Source organism: Notolepis coatsorum, assembly GCF_963971535.1.
Source record: "Notolepis coatsorum genome assembly, chromosome: 13".
In the NCBI taxonomy this organism is placed as follows: domain Eukaryota; kingdom Metazoa; phylum Chordata; class Actinopteri; order Aulopiformes; family Paralepididae; genus Notolepis; species Notolepis coatsorum.
In genome coordinates this window covers 27,270,856-27,295,770 of record NC_140177.1, presented here as the reverse complement: position 1 = coordinate 27,295,770, position 24,915 = coordinate 27,270,856, and the positions used below count along the sequence as shown (strand labels likewise).

General features: G+C 43.9%; 1 protein-coding gene across 1 annotated transcript in view; it reads right to left on the bottom strand.

Annotated features, from left to right (window-relative positions):
* Positions 1 to 23,220, bottom strand: part of st6galnac5a (ST6 (alpha-N-acetyl-neuraminyl-2,3-beta-galactosyl-1,3)-N-acetylgalactosaminide alpha-2,6-sialyltransferase 5a) — a 65,499-nt gene extending 42,279 nt beyond the window's left edge. Inside the window, exons 1-2 of the mRNA XM_084326879.1 lie at positions 23,097 to 23,220; positions 22,151 to 22,363 (exon numbers count right to left, since the gene is read on the bottom strand). Coding sequence (XP_084183005.1) covers positions 22,151 to 22,363; positions 23,097 to 23,111 — 228 coding nt within the window. The 5' untranslated portion in view covers positions 23,112 to 23,220. The remainder of the gene's footprint in view (positions 1 to 22,150; positions 22,364 to 23,096) is intronic.
* Positions 23,221 to 24,915: the final 1,695 nt, after the last annotated feature.

The following is a 24,915-nucleotide window of genomic DNA, read 5'->3' as shown; positions in this document are numbered from 1 at the left end:
CTTGAGCTTGTGCCACAAGATGACTCAACTACATACTCGTCCATCCTTTTCTGCTTCCTCCTTTGGCTGGTAGTATGTTCCTCAATCCAAAGGCCATTACATATGGTCTTTGTCCTGTCATACATGTCCACTGCCATCTCTGAGGTGCGATAACCTTTGAGTGTGTCCTGCACTGTGCTTTTAAATCGTACAGATAGGTATTGAAGATGTGCACTTTAACGCAGCAGCACCTGGAGCCATCCATACCCATGTCCAGTGTCCACTGACAAAGACATGCTCATGATACTGTGATAAACTATAATAAGCTTTAATCGAACCCTGGTTCATTTCCTCGGATAGTCCGGTTGGTGTGGGGTGGTGTGAAAGCTCATTCACTCTTGCAAGTGAACCCTGCTGCGGTTCATTTGAGATGTGAATGCAAAGCGGACCAAAGGCAGGAAAAGACCCAAAAATCTAATCTTTTTTTGTATATAATGAAACACACAATACAGTTTTTTTTTTCGATTGCTTAAGCATGATTTTGAAAACGGGGCACGGTGTTTCAAAACACACAATTAGCACAACCACACACACAATTATCAGAACACCTCAGATCCTTTGCTAAATTAAACACTTGTCAAAACCATACACTAATTTATAAAAACTACATTTTGTTACCATATGAAACACACGTTTCATATGACTTAATTCTGTTTGAACCAGTTACACACACTGCTGTGCTTAACCTAAAACACATTTAGCAATTCTACTTCTCAGTGATTAGAGTACTGTAAGTGAAGTACGCAGAGAATGTGCAAATATACAATAAATTCACCAAACACTACACAAGACCAATGCTGTAGACTGATGAAAATATAATTTATTTATCTACATATACCCAAGTTTGTTTGTTTATTTGCTTATGTGTATGATTCTTAACTGTGTTTTTATTTTGTTATTGGTGTATATGTGTGTATGTATGTACAGTATATGTATATATATTATATATATATATATATATATATATATATATATATATATATATGTATATATATGTGTATATATGTATATTTGTACTCCTGTTGGGGCCTCTTGGACCAGATCAATGTTTTATCTGGCTAAATAAAGGTTAAATAAATAAGAAACTGATGATTTAAAAACGCCCCTGGCACGCACGCACGCACGCACGCACACACACACACACACACACACACACACACACACACACACACACACACACACACACACACACACACACACACACACACACACACACACACACACACACACACACACACACACACACACACACACACACACACACACACACAAAGAGAATGGAATGTGCACAAGCAAAGCCATACCATACACAAACACACACTAGTCTACTTTTAACTCAATCCACGCCAGACCCGATGATAGTCGGGTTAACTCGCCGACGCTTGGGCGCCAAACCCGAGTATAGTCGGGTTTTCATCGTTATTTCTTTTATTCGATATTTCCATTCATTACAGGCACACGGACATCTGGGTTAACATGGGGAATCATCCTGAGAATGCCAAGGTGCAATAACGGCCGCATCCACCCAGGTGGCAGTATCGAGCACCCTTCTAAACATTATATCTTGGTCTGTGGGTCGATCAAAAGTCTCCAGTCGGATTTCTATTGGTCGGGCAAGGAAGGCAGTTATAACGGTCGGATTGAGAAGCGTGAATTGCTCCCGGTGCATGATGTGTGGTGGATTATGTTGGCGACACGATTGACACCAATACTGGGACTCGCGATCAGATAATTGGAATATTCTTTTTGGGGTACATCCTAGTGAAGGTAAGGCCTATATGGTATCAATCCTGCTGTGATCCAACCATGATTTCACTTCGATCACAATATATGTGTGTATTTTACTCCACATGGTGACGATCAAAACATCAAAAAACGACCCCCCCCCCACCCTTTCATGCATTCATGATGAAACATAATACCGATTTGATTTCAAAATAGTAGCATGTACAGGCGAGAAACGGCAACGTTTTTAGTGAATTGCACGTATTGCTACATAGTGTCTTTTTCTGGGATTAGACAGGATTACTCTAAAACTAGTCATATTCACCACGGTATAAATGGGAATGTATGGACGAAAAAATTATTTCTTTAACACATATTGAACGATAGATAGTCGATGTCAAATGGGCCATAGTATTGTATCCATAGCTATAATATAGAACAGGGGTAGGCAACCCTAGGCACGCATGCCTGCATAGGCACAGGGGGCAGCATAAAAAAATTATAATAATTATAATTATTTTTATTTTATTTTATTTTTTGCTTTGAAATATTATAGTGAAATATTTTGCACTGTTGTCGCATTTATCTTGTTGAAATCCTCCCACAGGTTCTTTTTTGTAAGTCGACTGTTTTGCACACCCCTATGACAGCTATACAGCTGTTCCCATGGTGCTCAGCTGTCAGCAGTCAGCTGGCCTCCTGCGCCCGCGCGCAGTTCCCAGGTAATCACACAGTGCTGCGGTTGCATTCTGTATGTGCCGTCTTTCATGATGGCAACCCCCGCTAAGAAAGTTAAAGCAAAGGAAATTCGGGCATTCCAGCCCTCGTGGACAGACGACTACGGGTTTGTGTGTCAGAAGGACTGTGCTGTGTGTACTTTATGTTTAGAAAATGTAGTTTGCAGAACGTCAGGTGTGAAACGCCATTTTGAGACGAAGCATCAAAAAAGTTTCAAAGATCAGGCGGATAAGGCAGAATCGATTAAACGTGCCGTGGCCAGGTATGGAAAGCAAGCCAGCACCCTCAAAGTGTTCACGACTGCTAAAAACCACGCAACTGAAGCAAGCTATCGCATTGCTCATTGCATTGTGAAATGTGGAAAGCCATTCACTGATGGCAAGTATATCAAGGAGGCTTTTCTCTGTAGCTCAGATGTTTTGTTTGAAGGCTTGCCAAACAAAGAGACAATCAAATCAAGGATAAAAGATATCCCCATGTCAGCTTGAAGTGTCGAGCGACGCATCAACGAAATGTCAGAAAATATCAGAGAACAGCAAACAGCTGGATTAAAAGATGCTCCAGTGTGCAGCTTAAAGTGACCAACTACAGCCCCCAGATAATGGAGCTCAGTAGGGCTGACCTTCGAAGCTTTTTTTGGCAATCAGAGCTTCGGGGCCGAGCTTCGATTTTAATTCGAAGCTTCGGGAAAAAGAATTACAAAAAAATAAAAATAAATTTAATAATTTTTTTTTTTTTTTTTGTATCTTATGTTGTGGGACTTGTACAGCACTTTGGTAAACGTTGTTGTTTTTAAATGTGCTCTATAAATAAAGTGGATTGGATTAATGAATTAAGTAGCCCCTTTCGTGACTGTGACGCAGCCAACAAGGTTTCACTCGGCTGTGTGATTTAATTCAAGGTGGATCGCTGTTGTCGTTTGAACAACTTCAGATTTCATGGGAACTACCAATCCCCCAAATCAAGAATGTTTAAGATGAATGAAGTAAGATTTAGATTATTTGAAATATGGCCTGTGTAGACTAAACTATGCACAGAATTATGTCAGTCTACAAGGTCCGGATTCTACATGGTCCGGCAATGTAGACCTTGTAGACTGCGCCTCAGGGCAGCTCTGGCTGCAATTGTAGCTTACCACCACCGGTATGACTGTGTATGAATGAATAATGGACTCTGTGAAGCGCTCTGGGTCAGTGAAGAGCGCTATATAAATCCAAGTCATTATTATTATTATTGTTATTAGACTCCACTACAGACCAATTATCAGTGAATGTTCATGCATTTTTAAGAAGGGCTACTTCCACAAAAAAACAAAGAACTCACCAAAACATCTCAGTAGCACCTTATCTAAATGTTCTATTTCATATATGGAGATTCATATTTATTTATGTATTGCATGCATTTCTACATTTTATTTCCTATTTTGTTTATTCATTCCAGTATCTTTCTTTCTTATGTGTGGAATTCTACAAGGCATGTAGGTGTATATGTGTTTGAGGATGATATCCTTCAAACAGGCAATAGTGATGATATAATTTGGGCAGTGCTGAGCTGGGTTACTTTCCTCCAGTGTATTTGTCCCCCGGCCCCACCCAATGTGCACACACACACACACACACACACACACACACACACACACACACACACACACACACACACACACACACACACACACACACACACACACACACACACACACACACACACACACACACACACACACACACACACACACACACACACACACACACACACACACACACACACACACACACACACACACACACACACACAAACCCAAACAGATAAACCCACTTGTGAAGGAGTTGCCCCCACGCCTCCTGATCCTTTAATGAGCGTGATAGGTCTCTTTCACAGCACCTCGCTCAGAAAAAAAATAATGTTTGAATAATGTTTTTTTTTTTTTTTTTTTTTTTTACTTTGATTTCTTTTTTTATGTTCGAAGCTTGTGCCATCGAACGAAGCTTCGAAGTATTTAAGACAGCCCTAGAGCTCAGTAAAGCAAAACTGTTTGTCTGCATTGCACCCCCGCCCCAACTCAGATTTAGGGCTGGGCCCTATTCCCCGTACCTGGTTCAACTAAGTCGAAAGTCCCATTATCCAGATTCAATTAACCCGATGTTTGAATCCGGAATTTTCCTGTTCCTCGAACGCTGATTCAGTCTCGTTCATTCGAACCAGACTTGAGACTCAGGATAATTGCGCGTGGCCGCCTCAGCTGAAAAGACAGCAGGTGTCGATCGCAGAAATCCTGATTTTCTAACGGCATTGATTGATTGATTGATTGATTTAAAACTTTATTAACAGATTGCAGAATGGGTACAATGCAGTACGGCTCAATAGCCTCGCAGACAAGTTAAATGCATAATCTATAGGCAAATTTTAAGTCCCTCATTACCCCAATCAATCAGATTATATTTCTTTAAACGTGCCTGCTGGCAGTAGGCTTATGGAATGAATAATCAAATGAGATCTTGCTAGCGAAAATAATTAGTTCAACTCTTTCAGAATAAGGATAAAAACAAGCCCAAATAGTATATCTAATTGATACGAATTATATTATGAGGATATCTGTACTGTATGTGCTTAGGTATTATGTACTATATAAATACATGGTTTCCAAAGAGAGGCTTGGAGGCTTGCAGTTACACTATTAATCAGGTTTTAATCTGTTTCGGACCTAATCCATACATGCATTGAATTGATTACCCTTTGGTTTATACCAGTGACACCTCATGTTCATCATCAGATAACAGTGCTTGAAAAGATAAATGCATTTTCTCAAATTCATTCATCAAAAACGTCAAAGGCTCATTCAATTTATCAAGTCACGTCACGTCATCAAATCCATCAAACAGCGCATCTCCTCATATATTTTAATCCCAGTTACAATATCACAATAACGTGTGACACTGTCACAGTGACAGTGATACAATTAAATACTCCACAGATTCAGATTCCTCATAATTCATATCCACAATCCGCGCATAGACGCTTCATATGCTTGAATGAAACGCATCCGGGTGCTCCGTTAAGCAAATACACAGCGAAGAATATTAAACTAATCAGAGCCAAACACCCGATTTCATTCATTAAAAATATCCCAGCGGGATTCACATTTGCAATGATCCGTTTAGTCCGTTATTAAAATAACTGTGTGTGTCGCGAGCGCCGTATCCGTATAAATATGACGTGCATTATATAGGACAAAGTAAATTCATAGGCTGAATATGATTTATTATCAGCATTTTAGGTAGACCTATTATTTTACATTTCAAACGAAGCACAAAAACATAATTCAGAATGGCATAATGGGATCTAGACTGTGAAAATTATTTCAGGAAGCGAGCTGGGATTTCTTTGTGAGGGGGTGGCCATGCAGGTTATCCAGCTAACTGAACTAAACCCTGCTCTGGAGCAGGTTCAAACTTTCTGATCTGTTACCATGGCGATTTAGACAATCCGACGTCGGGGAACGGAAATGTCTAGCTTATGTCAAGCTATGCTGAAAATTATCCGGCTAACTCAGTTAGCCAGGTACGGGGAATAGGGCCCTGATACAACCATCATAATAATATTGTTAATAATAACAATAACAATAATGATGTAATAATGTAAAAATTATCATTAAAAATACCTGATTATGAGAAGAAAAAAATTACGATGCATGGAATATTGTTGATAAGGCACACTAGTTACAACTATATTTCAAACTGGCACTTCATGTCAAAAAGGTTGCTGACCCCTGATATAGAATATAGTTATAGCCCTGCAAACACCGCCACGTATTCCTTTTATTTTTTTTATATTTTATTTTTTTATTATTTTTTAAACAAACACATAAACATAAACATGACAACATAAAATTAGATATACAAGCATTAATTAACAGTGCACATCCAATGAAATTACCATTTAAATAAATGTAATATACAAGGTATACACCTAATACTTGCTATCTAATACCCTACACATTATGCTCTCGCTCGCTCCACCCCCCCCCCCCCCCCCCCCCCCGGCCCCCCCCTTGGATATCCATCATCATTCGCTCCTAACCAGGCACTACCATTCAAATGCTAGTTTTTATTCTTTCCACCACTTCTAACCACCTTGTAATTTTGGATTCACTGAGACCCAAAATTCTTGCTGTAGATATTTCTAGATAAATCACTTCGAGATATGTAAGAATCCAGACCTTCCGGCACATTTTTTACGGTTGAAACCATCGTGATGCTATCAGCTTTTTAGCCACTGTGATACCAGATAAAACCAATCTCTTTAGCTGTATAGGGACTGCAAACTCGAAAACATCATTCAACAGTAATACAGAGGGGTGTACAGGTATATTCAGAGTTAAGAGATTTGATAATTGCTGGGTCACTTCTTTCCAGAATATCTTAACTGGTGGGCAATCCCAGTACATGTGCATAAATGTACCCTCATCCCCATTTGTACATAAGGAGCATCTGGAGTCTTGTTTAAGACCTATTCTGTTCGGTCTTATAGGAGTCAGGTATGTCCTATGAATATAGTTAAGATTGATTTGTTGATGGTCCGGGTTACGTGACGCAAGTCGAACATTTGCCCAGGCTTCTTGCCAATCAAAATTTATTTCCAGGTCTGGTATATCCCTCCTCCAGACTGAGTCTAGGTGGAGGATTTCATACGAGGACGTTAGTAATTGATGATAAAAATCTGATACAAAACCGACACGTATTCCTATATTTTAGAGCGTCGGCCTTTTAACAACACATCACGCATATCGCTGTGGCGTCCAAAGTGTTAATAGGAAAACCCTAATGAAATAAAGCACAGCAGCACTAATGTTTATAGTGGAGACGACACCTACTAATTGAGTTAATACATGCAGCATCTGAATTGCCATAATAAGCGGTCATTAGGAGACTTGAGTGGGAATAACATGCACACAGGTTGATTTACACAATGAGACCAATAAGTCCTCCCAACGTCTCTGCTGTGTGCACAGATTAATAAGCAGCCGCCAGCCGGGTGGTTCTTAGCCAAGGTGATATGCCTTTACCCACACACACACAAGCGCTCGCACACACACACACACACACTCACACACGTAAGCACTCGCACACACACAAGCGCTCGCGCACACACACACACACACACAAGCGCTCGCACACACACACACACACACACACAAGCGCTCGCACACACACACACACACACACAAACGCTCGCACACACACACACACACACACACTGGGCTCATTAGTCCCTGGTGGATTCTCCTCAGCAGGAATCCACAGATACACACACACACACACACACACACACACACACGCACACACACGCACACACACACACACACACACACGCATACACACGCATACACATAAACACACCCACATAAACACACACACACATACACATCCAGATTCACATACACATACATACAGATACACATACACACACATAGATTCACATACACACATGTGCACGTACGTACACAAAAATAGATGTGTAAATGTGCGCAAACATACACACACACACACAAAGAGAAGACATACACACGAGTGCACATATGGACACAAAGAGATGTGCACGTGCACGCACACCCACACACACAGAGAAGAGACACACACTCACACACAGGTGCACGTACGTACACAGAGATGTACACAGGTGCACACATACACACACACACACACACACACACACACACACACACACACACACACACACACACACACACACACACACACACACACACACACACACACACACAAACCCAAACAGATAAACCCACTTGTGAAGGAGTTGCCCCCACGCCTCCTGATCCTTTAATGAGCGTGATAGGTCTCTTTCACAGCACCTCGCTCAGAAAGGTCCGCGTGCGCGTGGCGTGTGCCAGTCTGCCACGTTTTAAAAGTGTGTTTGCAGTTCAGAACAGGGTGTTTGGGGGGGATTAAACCCACACGGATATGCGCGTGTGCAGTCGACACTGTTCCTCTAGGTTATTAGCCGAGCATCTTCTGATGCCATCATCATCATCAGGACCTCCGTTGCATTATTAATGAGATGATGATGGAGAGCGGCATTAGCGCCGCGTCATTACGAGTTAGCACCAGGTCATAAATAGATGGATCATCTCTTTCACGCCATCGAAAACTAGACCCCCTGCACATCTCGGTGGCCCACTGCGTATAAGATAAGTATATATATATATATTCCTTTATTGATCCCCTTGGGGGAAATCCAGGCATCATAGCAGCAGCATGGGGGAGGGGAGGTACAGGTATGGGCAGGGTAATAGTAGAAGACATAAATACAATAAAATTATAGTACAGTAGAAAGTTAAATAGGCAGTGTAAGCAATATAATTAACTCTGAATATACGCATATGAGCAAGTAGGCAGTGTATATGTTTTAACTCCACTAGCGGGGCGTGTCGGAGATGCGGTTGCGACTGCAGCGCAGACAGACAACGATGCGCCGACCTGGTGCCCCGGGGGCGTGCAGAGAGAGAACCAGCTCCACATGAAACAATCCGCTTTACATCACAAAGGCTTCTGTTCCCATGACGCCCCCCTGCTGTTGATCTTTGAGTAAGAGATTCTGCTTAACCTGAATTGATGTGGACTCCCCAGGGGAACAGGGGGCGGTGAAGGTGTGTCTGTGTGTGTGTGTGGGGGGGGGGGGGGGGGGGGGGGGGGGTGAAGGTGGGGGTTTCTGCATGTGCTTAATGAAACTGCTTACTCTTCAACCCAGTGTGTAGGTGTAATCAGGAGGCTCGTCAGCTGTGGCGGCAGACCACAGTCGATGATCAGCCGTCAATGGGGGAGGATGATTAGGGGCATGATTGGAGGGATGATTGGAGCGAGAGATACATCAAAGTCTCCTCCGGTTCGATCCGCGGGCGTCGCAGAGACGACCCGCTGTAGCGTTGAATTAACGGTGTTTGCGTCGGCGGCGTTGTCACGATTTAAGGTTATTCGTCGTTGTGGTTTTAATTAGATTAGATTCGATTTAAATGTATTGTAATCATACAGCACAAGTACAGTACAACGAAAAGAGGTTTGGCATCCAACCAGAGTGCAAATGTAACAGTAAAGTGCAATAGTAATATACAATGTGCAGGTGATTAAACTGGGTATAAAATATACAAATTAGTACTACTGAGTATAATATGTATGTACAGAGTTGTAGTATTAATATGTACAGTGATACAGGTATAAAGACACTATGATAGCTATACTGGCTAGCAGCTTAACTAGTTGGATATGTACATAATAGATATAGTATCTACAGATATGTAAAAGTAGTAATGTAACTACTACTTTTAGTAGTAAGTAATGTAGTTTCAGTTGAGTTTTCTTTCGTTCTACAAAACTGCTCTTTTGTGTTTTTGACCGACGCGCGACGATTTGGTAAAGTCCAGGTTTCAAAGAATGAATAACCTTGGCATTCGATATGTCACTAATCTTGGGAGGGCGGGGGGTAGGCGGGCGCTACCGGTATACAGAGAGGGAGACTACGCAGAAACACAAATAATAGTTTGATCATTCTCCCCCCATGAAGGACGTGATCATTAATCACGCCTAAAGAGCTGAGTAATGTAGCCGCTCGTGAGCCGCTGTGGAGAAAGAGCGGGAACGAGGGGGAAAGAGAACAGGGCTTTGTTTGCAGCTCTCTCTCTCCGTTCCACTCCTCCATCTCTCTCTCCGTTCCACTCCTCCATCTCTCTCTCCGTTCCACTCCTCCATCTCTCTCTCCGTTCCACTCCTCCGTCTCTCTCTCTCCCTTCCACTCCTCCGTCTCTCTCTATCCGTTCCACTCCTCCATCTCCGCTACTCGGTGCCGTCGAGGGGATCCGCCGTTCATCTTATCTGTTGACGCCAACAGGTATCATCAATTTATCATAGTTTAACCTTTTGGGATCCTTCACAGCTCTCTCTCACTCACAGGCCCGAGTATGAACAGAGCGTCCACCGCAGCTTACCAACCGCCAAAAAGGTTAAAACGTGTGTTGGAAAAGTGCAAAATCACCATTCGACTCACGACGCGTCGCCCTAAGAGATCTCACTCCACCTCCTTTTGTGTTGAGAATGTATGAGTTCAGTGATACGCTAACCACGGAATGCCAAAAGGCACCAAGCGCAAGATTACCCCGTCGAGGCAGTGCTTACCGAGAGGGAGCGTCCGTCCCCCCCCCACCCCCCCATCCATAATTGCTTTTCAGGCTGAAGCTCTGTGTTATGTTTGGCAAGAGAGAATTGCAATTGGAGATAAGTTGAAATCCAAGGCCGGGGCCCAATTGGGACTGCCATGGCGAAACACAAACACGTGCTCTCTACTTTCAAATGAGCGATGTTAGTATTCCAACAAGGCCCCTCGGTTTAAAAATAGTGGTGATCTATTCTTAATGGTTCATGCAATTTAGATTGAAATGTAACATCCCGAGCCGTTGAAATTCAAGGACAGCCTATTATACGCACGCGCGCACACACACACACACACACACACACACACACACACACACACACACACACACACACACACACACACACACACACACACACACACGCACGCTCCACAAACATAAGCTAGTTTGCATAAAGGGGTGTAGTTTCCTTGCCCATAAAGGCCTAATTGGGGAGTTTTCTTCCTCGCTACCCAGCTGGCTGATTGCACTGCGAAATCCTAATGAAGCGGCTCTGTCTGAGAGAAACCACACGAGATGTGGCTCGGAGATGAAATATGAAACGTCTCACTCCTCCAGCTTCATGGGGGCCGCGGCGGAGCGAGAGCATGGAGTGTCTCCTCGGTGCCGGTCGGGCTTCAACCCCCCGGCTCTCCTTGCTCAGCTTCGTTCCTCCCGGCTGTCCTTGGTCTGTCAGCTTCATTTGTCCCCTGTCCCCCGGCTCTCCTTGGTCAGCTTCATACCCCCCCCCGGCTCTCTTGATATTGAGTAACTTGAGTTATTACCTTCACTGAACCGTGTGGACTTAACACTTTCAGTGCCACAGGTCCGGTGCCCCGGAACCCGGTGCGTGCCAACGCCCACTTCAATGATAGAGCTCTCATTATTTGCAAATGCATAAACTTAAATTATGGCTATGTGTATAATATGGCCGTCGCTTATCAATGACTTGTTTGCAGTCAACATTGTCAAAACGGATTGTTTTTTAATCGGTTCATTTCCGTTTTATACCATTTTGAAAAACTCTAGTTTTTTTTAAGTTTCAGGAAAATATAAAGATTCTGTGATAATCGCCCCCTTTAGTGGAATACACTGGAATGCACAAAAAACGTTGTAATTTTTCGGCCTATTTATGAATAGTTTTCAAATAAACGCTTGATTATCGATAGTATATGTGTACTTATGCACGCTATAGAAGCGGGCTAAAAAATTTATTATCCATTTCCTGTACAGCACACACAGACACGCACACACACATATGGCCCACGTTGATATCTCTGTGAAAAAAGCTCTGATTATCCCAAGACTGGTAAAATAGATTCCTTACCTCAGATCAGATGTTCTCCAAAAAGATTATTCCAGTTCCTGATCGCCATTCCAAATATCGATCGCGTTTATTGATCCAACGCTGGGTGGTCGAAACACAGATTCCACGCTGGTCTGATGGTCCACAATGAATCCGATCGGCTCGAGTTACATGCCTGAGAAGTAAAATGTGGAAGCAGGATTTCTTTTTTCATGCATTTCATTCAATCCAATCCAAAGGGGTGCAGTACCATAGGGAGAGACGCTAGGGGGCGGGCGGTATTTTCCCAATGGAGCTCAGAGAGAGTTCCAGTGGTAACGTGAGGCTAGATTGATGAAATATGAATGGAAATCGCGAATAAATAAAAAAACGCGATCTCTCGTCGTTGGCACTGAACGGTTGGCATGAACTAATGAGAAATCTCGTCGTTGGCACTCAAAGTGTTAAGGCCTTTCTTTTGGGGTCATTGTGCAAAAATGATTGAAATATAATTCATTCTTCTCCATTTAGAGACATCTAACATGCTTTCATTATGTCAGAAATGCAGAAATTCAAGTCACGTTTGACATGGCTCCTGGTTCTCGATATATTCTAAGATATACTGTGTTGAAGTCACTCTGTACTGGGCTCTGTTAAGGAAGGACAGGACACTCTCACTGAGAAACATTGCTTTATACTGAAAACTAGGGTAAGCCATTTTAAGTTTATTAGTGAATCTTAAAAGTGAGGAACCAGCTGACTTGATTAAAGGGGCGTGTTTAAAACGGCCATTTTGTTTAGTTAAGTGCCCCCATTAAGGGACTGTTTCCTGTTTACTAGTAGCATCTGATTTGCTGAGTGAGCCATTAAGAGCCTGCCCTGTTTAAAAGCAGAGGTCCACACTGTGTTGAAGTCACTCTGTACTGGGCTCTGTTAAGGAAGGACAGGACACTCTCACTGAGAAACATTGCTCTATACTGAAAACTAGGGTAAGCCATTTTAAGTTTATTAGTGAATCTTAAAAGTGAGGAACCAGCTGACTTGATTAAAGGGGCGTGTTTAAAACGGCCATTTTGTTTAGTTAAGTGCCCCCATTAAGGGACTGTTTCCTGTTTACTAGTAGCATCTGATTTGCTGAGTGAGCCATTAAGAGCCTGCCCTGTTTAAAAGCAGAGGTCCACACTGTGTTGAAGTCACTCTGTACTGGGCTCTGTTAAGGAAGGACAGGACACTCTCACTGAGAAACATTGCTTTATACTGAAAACTAGGGTAAGCCATTTTAAGTTTATTAGTGAATCTTAAAAGTGAGGAACCAGCTGACTTGATTAAAGGGGCGTGTTTAAAACGGCCATTTTGTTTAGTTAAGTGCCCCCATTAAGGGACTGTTTCCTGTTTACTAGTAGCATCTGATTTGCTGAGTGAGCCATTAAGAGCCTGCCCTGTTTAAAAGCAGAGGTCCACACTGTGTTGAAGTCACTCTGTACTGGGCTCTGTTAAGGAAGGACAGGACACTCTCACTGAGAAACATTGCTCTATACTGAAAACTAGGGTAAGCCATTTTAAGTTTATTAGTGAATCTTAAAAGTGAGGAACCAGCTGACTTGATTAAAGGGGCGTGTTTAAAACGGCCATTTTGTTTAGTTAAGTGCCCCCATTAAGGGACTGTTTCCTGTTTACTAGTAGCATCTGATTTGCTGAGTGAGCCATTAAGAGCCTGCCCTGTTTAAAAGCAGAGGTCCACACTGTGTTGAAGTCACTCTGTACTGGGCTCTGTTAAGGAAGGACAGGACACTCTCACTGAGAAACATTGCTCTATACTGAAAACTAGGGTAAGCCATTTTAAGTTTATTAGTGAATCTTAAAAGTGAGGAACCAGCTGACTTGATTAAAGGGGCGTGTTTAAAACGGCCATTTTGTTTAGTTAAGTGCCCCCATTAAGGGACTGTTTCCTGTTTACTAGTAGCATCTGATTTGCTGAGTGAGCCATTAAGAGCCTGCCCTGTTTAAAAGCAGAGGTCCACACTGTGTTGAAGTCACTCTGTACTGGGCTCTGTTAAGGAAGGACAGGACACTCTCACTGAGAAACATTGCTTTATACTGAAAACTAGGGTAAGCCATTTTAAGTTTATTAGTGAATCTTAAAAGTGAGGAACCAGCTGACTTGATTAAAGGGGCGTGTTTAAAACGGCCATTTTGTTTAGTTAAGTGCCCCCATTAAGGGACTGTTTCCTGTTTACTAGTAGCATCTGATTTGCTGAGTGAGCCATTAAGAGCCTGCCCTGTTTAAAAGCAGAGGTCCACACTGTGTTGAAGTCACTCTGTACTGGGCTCTGTTAAGGAAGGACAGGACACTCTCACTGAGAAACATTGCTTTATACTGAAAACTAGGGTAAGCCATTTTAAGTTTATTAGTGAATCTTAAAAGTGAGGAACCAGCTGACTTGATTAAAGGGGCGTGTTTAAAACGGCCATTTTGTTTAGTTAAGTGCCCCCATTAAGGGACTGTTTCCTGTTTACTAGTAGCATCTGATTTGCTGAGTGAGCCATTAAGAGCCTGCCCTGTTTAAAAGCAGAGGTCCACACTGTGTTGAAGTCACTCTGTACTGGGCTCTGTTAAGGAAGGACAGGACACTCTCACTGAGAAACATTGCTTTATACTGAAAACTAGGGTAAGCCATTTTAAGTTTATTAGTGAATCTTAAAAGTGAGGAACCAGCTGACTTGATTAAAGGGGCGTGTTTAAAACGGCCATTTTGTTTTGTTAAGTGCCCCCATTAAGGGACTGTTTCCTGTTTACTAGTAGCATCTGATTTGCTGAGTGAGCCATTAAGAGCCTGCCCTGTTTAAAAGCAGAGGTCCACACTGTGTTGAAGTCACTCTGTACTGGGCTTGCTTGCTGGTGTAGCGTCAGCGAAGCGTCGAGAAACGAAGAGGGACAAAGAGGAGGAGTTATCCTGGAGTTCACCGCCGAGGGATCCACCGATCCACCCAGTGCTAAGTACACCATAATCCTATATTTCCCTCCCACACTGCTATTTCTCTACTTCCTCCCTGCCACTCTCGACAATACAATGTGTCTCATACCTATATCCACAATCTGCTCCTCCAGAACTGACTCTACCCATCCACGACAGTTTGCTAGTAACCCGGCTAATCTCTCCTACCCTCCTACAGCCACTAATACACCTGTCACAGTACGGGGAGGCTTATGGAATTGTCAATCAGCAGTCAAGAAAGCTGACTTCATTACTGCCTACGCCCATAGTCTAAATCTGCAGCTCCTGGCTCTAACTGAGACCTGGATAACCCCCAATAACTCATCAACACCTGCAGCATTATCTACAAACTATAACTTCACTCACACACCTCGACCTTCCAGACGGGGTGGAGGCACTGCCCTCATGACATCTCCTTCATGGGCTACAAACGTAACACCACTCCCAGAACTGTCACTCTCCTCTCTCGAATATCATGCAGTATCTGTCTCTAATCCTTTCAATCTCACCATTGTTACACTCTACCGCCCTCCAGGTCCGCTCGATCACTTCACAGATGAGCTGGACATGCTTCTTAGCTCCTTACCGGAAGATGGTACCCCTCTCCTTCTACTGGGCGACTTCAACCTGCCTGACTCATCTCAGTCAGTCATAGTAGTCTCCCTCCTACAATCGTTTGACCTGACTCCCACTGCCTCCAGTGAGAGAACAAAGACAGGTCCTGAGAGCAGCTGAAAGGAAGTATAGAAAGTCACGCCTCACTGCTGACATCGACACATATCACAACCTCTTGTTAACATTCTCCAAAACCATCACTAATGCCAAAGCTTCTTTCTTCCACCATAGGATCGAGGCCTCTGCCAAGAATCTTCGCAAACTGCATGCTACCATGTCCTCCCTCCTCACTCCCCCCCCACCCCCCCCTCCCTCATCTTTCTCTGCTGAAGACTTTGCGATCTTCTTTGAGGAAAAAGTGGAGAACATCCGCAGCTCCTTCTCCCAACCCCCACCCATTCCAAATGCTGAATCGAGAACCTCATCCTTCACTCTGTCATCTTTCTCTCCCATTACAGAAGCAGAGACCCTGACACTGGTAACGTCAAACCGTCCGACTACTTGCCAGCTGGACCAGCTACCCTCCCCACTCCTCCAGACCATAGCACCAGACATCCTCCCATTCCTAACTGCAACCATCAACTCCTCACTCAACTCGGGGGTGGTCCCCACCTCCCTAAAACAAGCCAGAGTCACGCCGCTCATAAAAAAACCAACCCTGAACCCTACTGTCATAGGCAACTACCGTCCTGTCTCTCTTCTCTCCTTCCTTTCTAAAACACTTGAACGTGCTGTATCCAACCAACTTACTACTTATCTCTTACAGAATGACCTCCTAGACCCTAATCAGTCAGGCTTCAGGACTGGTCACTCCACAGAGACAGCCCTCATTGCGGTCACAGAGGCACTTAGCAAAAGCGAAAGGCCTCTCCTCTGTCCTGATTCTCCTAGATCTATCTGCAGCCTTCGACACAGTCAACCACCAGATCCTCCTTGCGGCCCTCGCAGGAATGGGAGTGGCTGGCTCTGCGCTGACATGGCTGTCATCATACCTCAATGACCGCTCCTACCAAGTGTCATGGAGAGGGACCCTGTCGGCCACCCGCCCCCTGCGGACGGGTGTCCCCCAGGGCTCGGTTTTAGGACCCCTTCTCTTCTCCCTCTACACTAAATCACTGGGTAACATTATCACGTCTCATGGCTTCTCCTACCATTGTTATGCCGACGATACTCAACTCTTCCTCTCCTTCCCTCCCTCAGATATCCACGTCTCTGTGCGGATCTCGGCCTGTCTGTCCGACATCTCAGCCTGGATGACGTCCAACCACCTCAAACTGAACCTAAGCAAAACAGAATTGCTCCACCTGCCGGCCAAATCCTCCCCCCTAACCGACCTTTCAATCACAGTCGAGAATGCAGCTGTGACTGCGTCCCCGACCGCCAAGAACCTTGGTGTTGTCCTCGACGACCAGTTGAACTTCTCTGCTCACATCGCAGCGACGACCAGAACCTGCCGATTCCTCCTGAGCAACGTCAGAAGGATACGCCCCTTCCTGACAAAAGAAGCCACCCAACTCCTCGTCCAATCAACAGTCATCTCCCGCCTCGACTACTGCAATGCACTGCTCGCTGGCCTCCCGGCCACTGCCACTAAGCCTCTTCAACTCATTCAGAACGCAGCGGCCCGCCTGATCTCAAACCTACCGAAGTCGGCCCATGTCACCCCACTTCTTAGGGACCTGCACTGGCTCCCCATTGCTGCACGAATCCGCTTCAAGGCCCTCGACCTAGCATACCGTGCGGCAAAGGGAACCGCTCCCGCCTACCTCCGGTCAATGGTCTCTAACTACACACCCTCAAGACCCCTACGCTCTGCATCTTCTGGCCGCCTCAGACCTACTCCTATCCAAGCTCCGGGAGGGTCATCAAAGAGAAGTCGCCTATTCTCAGTCCTTGCCCCACAATGGTGGAATGAACTACCCACCCCAGTTAGGACAGCCGAATCACGTCCAATCTTTCGCCGTCGACTAAAGACGCACTTCTTCAACCATTATCTGAATTAAAAAAAAAAAAAAAAAAAAAAAAAAAATCTAACCCTAACTAACCGTACTGTCATGCACTTGTCCTAATAAACTAACCTACACTGTAGCACTCAACACTTTGATGAACATTGTTGCTCAGCTGATAGAGTTGTGCCCTTCCTGATGGCTTGTCGTACAGAACTTGTAAGTCGCTTTGGATAAAAGCGTCAGCTAAATGACTAAATGTAAATGTATATCAAAACCCTATCTTAGCCCCTTATCGACGTAATCGTGTCCCATACCAGTGGCAGTATCAGTGCATCCCTAAAAAAACTATATTTTGTCCGTTTATGATTACGATCCCCAGAGAAATCGGTCATGGACATTTTTTGTTTGAGCCATGGAGCTACAGCACAGTCATGGACAGATTCACTTGTTTCCGGGGGACAACAGGGCTTGCAATCCCACTGCGAAACGAGAACAAAGCGTCTAGTGGCGACACAGCGAGATGCAACACAAATTGTTCTCTTTCTGGCGCGTTAGCAACCAGGGCACCGACGTAGCCTCCATTATTCCTCGTTGCACTTGCCCTCCACTGTTATGTCAGCTGCCTATCGTATCTGCATGGCGTGCGTGTCTGAAAAGCAATCGGAGAGGAGTGGCCGCGCTGTCTTTCCCACTCTGGTCTCCAGAGAGAGAGAGAGAGAGAGTGACTTCCAGTCCTCCTCACGCTGGGAAAATCAAACAGAGGATATTGTCTGGAAGGGAAGGCAACGCTTTGGGATTTCCCTCTCTCTCTCTCTCTCTCTCTCTCTCTCTCTCTCTCTCTCTCTCTCTCTCTCTCTCTCTCTCTTTCTCTCTCTCTATCTCCCGTCTTTGTGTGTCTCTCCCGTCTTATTTAATTAGTTCTGTCCTTCCTCTTCCAAAGTTTACCTACCTTTTTCCCCCTGGTGTTTCTCTTTCCACCATCTTATCCTTGTCAGTCAGATTAGTTTGTCACTACTGCCGCGCGACAAGCCTGACAGAGCCAAGGGATGGACTAATAGCAGCCAAATGATGTTTTGGAGACGTCGATACGAGAGAAGAAAAAAAGTCAAACATGCATGAGACAAATTAAAGTATTTTTTCCCCCGTACACAAATTCTCAAAGCAGACCCTGAGAAGCTCACCGCTGCCTTGGGAAACAGAATGTTCTCTCCATTTAAAGGCCCCTTTTCCATTTTGTACTCAATTACTAGCATTCCGCCGATGTGTACAATGATGTATTGAGTGCAGAATGCAGTGGAGGAATGCTCCTGTGATCGTCCGTATGTATAATGGGGGATTCGAAGAAGCTTAAGGAATGTTCAGCGGAGCCGTGGCCTCTAATTGATGTCCCTCGTCTCCGAAAATGTCAATACATTTATTATTGCCAGGAGAAAAAGCAGCGCTGAATAAATGGGGAGGTTTTACTCGTGACGCTCCACCGCTCACGTCAGTGGGGTGAGATCAATTCCTATACGTAGCCGGGCTTACCAGCACATTATCGAGGAATGCTCACCAAATCAAAATGTCCACGGTCACTGGATATCGACATTTCATGGGGGCGGAAGCAAGAGAAACGGCTTCTGCCTTTCTTGTCAACGACTCTAAAATATGAGCGACTCATTTGTTTGTGTGCGACTCGGCGAGAACTAGCGCGTGTGAACCACGCGCTAATTCTCATTCACTCTCGGGGGCCGCGTGCAGCCACGTTGGAACTTTAAATCGGTAGGGGGTGCTGGGGGGTCGCCAGATGATATAACATTTTTTTTTATTTTTTTTTTGCGGTCAGGCCACTGAACTTAGAATCAGGCCAGGCCAGTGTTTCTAGTTGCACCAGCGCAATAGTTAGATAACCTAGGTGGGGAACAACCAGGAGATCACTAGCTAACCTGTAATAATCCCCCCCAGAAAAATGTACTTTGCATCAATTACAAAAAACTGAAAATCCATAAAAATCTGTGTTGTTGCTAATCATACATATGCTAGCCTGTTTTTTAACAATAATTTGTGATGCCATCACAAACACTGGCATTTAAAGGGTACAAATAAAAAGAATTCCTGCACCAGAATGCAGGAAATGAAGTCTTTGTAACAAAAAAAATCCTGGTGGGGGACCCCAGACCCCCTGCTTAAAAAGTGGCCTGACTGGGGCTATATTTCCTGGCCTGAATGATTTCCCCAGTCCGGCCCTGGTTAAAAGCCTCCAATGCTTATTAGTGTGTGTGCGTTTGAACGTTTGCATGTTTCAACCATACATTTCCGTTTAATTTTTTTTATTTTTTTTACCTCCTATAATAGTGGGGGTCGTGGCTCTCTGACACCGTTTTTTTTGGGTCGCAGCCTGAAAAGTTTGGGAACCCCTGCCTGTACCCCCCAGACATGTTGCTGGCCCCATCAAAACAGTATCCTATCAGCCTCTCCATGGGCAGGTCGAGGCGTAAAAGTATTTTATACACAAAAACAGCATCTCGGCTGTTGTGTCTGGGCCGGGCATTGTAAAAACCCCAAAAGAAGTTCTGACCTTCCAAGTTGTCATCGGCGAACTGTATACACGAGAATTGTTCTTTTCCAGTGAGTGACATCAGTGGTTCCGTCAGCGCTCAAGCCAAAGAATGGGCTTTTGGATGCTTTGCCTCTAATTTGTCGCTGAATATCATGGGCAAACAGCTGTAAGATTTCGTTTTGGATGTTGTTGGACATCCAGTTGTCTCTCTTTTGGAGCCAATTCTTCAACTCGGGATCAGACAATACACACAATACACACAATATTAAAATGGTGAAGTGCTTTGAGCAGGATAAACTTATAATATACAGTGTTACAGTTATACAGTTACAGTATATACAAATATATAAATACTGCCATAAAAAAAAAAAAAATATATATATATATATATATATATATATATATATATGTTTTTTTTGCAATAACTGAGGGGGGGGTGCTGCAGCACCCCCCGCACCCCCCCTTCCAACGTGCCTGGCCGCGTGCCAAACAGCTTACGCAGTGGTGTCCGCACACTCCTAAACAAATATTGACTAAGGCTACGTTTAGACGAGCGTTTTGGGATGGAAGTCTGAACAGAAACCGCAAAAGTCGTCTTGCAGTTTCACTTTTAATTTTGCGTTTAGACGAGCGTTTTGGGGTGGAATTCTCCGTGCAGACGAGGCTGTAACAACTCGAGACAACGGAGCCCCGCTGTCACACGATTGGCGCATATGTCACATGACGTGCTGTGAAGACCCGCCCTACTCTGCCTCTGATTCGCAGAGTGTGGGTGGGGAATGTGATTGGACCAAAGCAGAGTCACTCAGTGGGTCCAGTCATAATAGTTGTGATAGCCGCGGGACAGATTCTTGTGTATTTAAAAGTACTGCCAATGTAGCCTTCAGGTGATCGCCATGGATAGAATCAGACATGCTTTGTTTACGCTTCTAGGCTACTGGCGCATGCCTGTGATGTAAGCAGTAGGCGCGAGTCCGCGACGAGAGCCTTGACGACCCTTTCGTCATCGTTTTATGCGGTTTGACAGTTTAGACGAGAGCGCAAAGGTTTACCGTTTCTAGGAATTCCACCCTGGAAGGTAGTCTCACTTTTTTGCGGTTTCACCCCGTAAAAACGCCGTTTCCGTATAAACGAAAGGCACATCTGAAAAAATATTTTTGCGGATTCACCTGCTAGCGTTTCCGTCTAAACGGGGCCTAAATTTCACATCTCCGTCCGTACGATACGATACTCCGGCGTGAGCCCAGCCACCATCATTCCCGTAATTCACATCTCTCTAGTTTATCAATTAGAGCACAAGAGTGCAGCCAGGGATTGCGTTTGTACCCTAAGCTATTATTAGTAATGACAGGTGGGTATTGAGTGTGCGGCGCAACACTGGGCTGGTGAAAATTGTGATAAATGACAGCAGAGAGGCTCTCTCTAAGGAGCTGAGCAGATGACTGTTCTCTACACAGAAGAAGAGGTTGGTAATGGTAGGTGTGTGTGTGCGTGTGCTTGTGTATGCTCGCTTGCGCGCGCGCGCGTGTGTGTGTGTGTGTGTGTGTGTGTGTGTGTGTGTGTGTGTGTGTGTGTGTGTGTGTGTGCGCGTGTGTGTGTGTGTGTGTGTGTGTGTGTGTGTGTGTGTGTGTGTGTGTGTGTGTGTATTGTGTATTGTGTGCAGGGGTGCATTGCTCATGGGACGGGGTTGTACGCCGAGCAACCGGCTCTGTGAGCAGAAGCACGCACATGCACGGATGCACGGGAGCGTGCGTGCACGTGGCGTCATCAAAACACAGTGCACCAGCTTTGAAATCAACAACGCACCCCTGTGTGTGTGTGTGTGTGTGTGTGTGTGTGTGTGTGTGTGTGTGTGTGTGTGTGTGTGTGTGCATGTGTGCGTGCGTGCGGAGAGAGAGATGAATGAGAAACAAACAGTAATAATGTACACATGAGTGACAGTGAGATGAAAAAAGGCTTCACTTTCTCAGGCTCAGTAGTCACTTTGCACTGCATTATTCTCACCCACCATCGCATCCACGAGCGGGCACACACAAACAGTGCCCACTCTGTGCCACATCCGCTGCCTACCTTGTGGTCGATGATGCCGCTGTATCCCTGGAGGATGGGCGGTTGAGGCTTGGGCACCTTGATGTGGGTCCTCGTGGGCCGCGGCTGCTCGTCGCGCGGTTGCCGGACGCGCGTGTCATTCGCGTCTCTGGAAGTGTTGCTGAAGCTGCCGTTGTACACGAGGAACAAGCTCGCGCACAGGACGACCACTAACAACACGGCTACCCCGTGGCGCTGGAACAAGGAGGGGGGGGGGGGAGACAGGTGATGACAAATGAGCCGCGTGATAACTCTAGAGCCTAATCTACGGTGTCTCTGTCACGTCACGGTCACGGGTCAGAGTGCAATAAGGCTTGAGTCGAGAATAGAAGCTGTTTATGGCATAAAGTTGATAGATGTTCCGACTGTGCGCGAGACTCGTTCTGGGGCGATTCTCTGCCATATAATTTACTCCACAAGTTACAGGTGGATAAAGCAGCTCGCGACGTTTGATGGGTGTCGTTGAACAGCCGCAAATAACGTTAGGTTTGTTTTTCATGAGGAGGGGAAAATATATATATATTTATATATATTGTTCTGCCTAAACATCGTCGACCACAGCTACTTACTATATAGGTAACAGTATAGCGTACAGTTTACATAAACAATTTTAATAAAATCACATTCAACATTTGTATTATTTATTCTGAACTATAGGGAAACATAGTTGATTGATTGAACCACTAACATTTAATTGCATTTAATTGTTTTATCGCTATAATATTTCAATATCTGCTGACGATGGGAGTTCACAGCTGGATATCTATTGTTCCGAATCTTAATCTTTTGATCCGACTGTAGGCTACACACACACGCGCGCGCACACACACCATTATCGCGATTGGAGCGCACTTGAGAGAACAATGGTTCATTTGAACAGCATATAAACAGTTGCCTACTACAGTAAGGTAATGTTAAACGCGTTTACCATAGGTGTCTTCATTTTGCGGGACGCGGTCTCTTATCTCTGCGGGTCGGCACGTGTGGATCCACTTTTTCTCGTGGTGAGCATCATCTGCTCGCATCCCGGATCCCGGATCAGCTCCGCGCGGTCGACAACGGGCTGAAAGCGCGGCTCCTTGCACTGTGTCAGATTGCCGCCCGTGTCTCAGAACTAGAACCCAAGCGCAATTCACATACAGTGGAGACCGAGGCGACAGATGTTGGCTGTTCTTTGCTCCTGCGTGGTCATAAAGCCCCTTGCGTTCGAGGACTGTAGTGGGGCATATAGGTGTGGCGCTCAGACTATACCTGCAATGGGTTGATTATTGATTGATTGATTGATTGATTGAAAACGTTATTAACAATACACACAATTGTTAAGGGGATGCAGACCAGAGAAAGACTTTCGTCTTGTTTACATCAGGGTCCCCCATTTTCAATTCATCAGGAATTGTAAGAGTATTCAGTTTAATGGTTTAATGGATGTCACTGGACTGGTGCCAACCAAGTAATGTAGGATGCTCTAAAAAATCTATGGTTGGTTAATTCAAGAATATTATCACACTTGGATTAATGTCATCATAATGTCCTTTTCCTCATGATGTGTCTTGCTATGGCGAAACGTCACAGCTCATTGGACACAAGGTTATCATTTACATTTACATTTCACGCTTTTATCCAAAGCCATTCACAAGTTCTGTACAACAACTTTGAGTCTGAGATAAGCGCTATATAAATGTAATGAATTATTATTATTATTATTATTATTATTATTTATTATTATTATTATTATTATTATTATTATTATTATTATTATTATTATTATTATTATTATTATTATTATTATTATTATTATTATTATTATTATTATTAACAAGTCAGCAGGAAGGGTACAACTCTGGCAGCTATGGGTAAGTAAGATTGTTCATCAAACAGTGTCGAACTTGAGTGCTATTGCTATAGTCTAGAGTGCATAGTATAATACATTAGCAACTGTAGTATAGATAAGGTAGATTACTAGTGCATAATAGTAAAAGACGATGGTTAGTATTATTATTATTAATGTATGTAGGCCTATATGAAGTACATTTTCAACTATTTTATATGACCTCCTTGAATCTGTGGAACATGTTTGTTAAAAATCCTTTTTGCAAAGAAACCAGTCTAAATCTAATATTAATAATTCTTTTTCCAGCATTCTTCTCTTGTATTGAACAGGTATTATACAATGGCATGCACATTTCTTGATTCTGATTGGCTGAAACAGTGAAGTTGCCGGTTGTTATTTAGTATAACACACTCCACGTGACCCCAGATCCCTCCCACAACCGAATTACTTAATTTTTTCTATCTGAATCAATCCGCCATAGATAGAAAAATGGAAGTATGAATAGCTTTTGAACAAATCCTCCAAAAAAGATACACTCAACTGGAATATGTTAGTTCGTTACATACACATGGATTATGTAATTAATTTGTCATGACTCATTGTGAAACAAAAGAAAAATCGTGGAGATAAAAAAATAAAAAAAAAAGCAGCCGTTTTTAGATTTGATTGATTGATTGATTGAAAATGTTATTACTAGATTGCAGAATGGGTACAATACAGTACGGCTCAATACACACAATTGTTAAGGGGATGCAGACCAGAGAAAGACTTTAGTCTTGTTTACATCAGGGTCCCCCATTTTCAATGCATCATAACATATATGACATATACATGACATACAGATAGACAGTACTGCTACATCTTGTTTAAGAAGCACAGTGAAGTTACCGGTTGTTATTTGATTGATTGATTGATT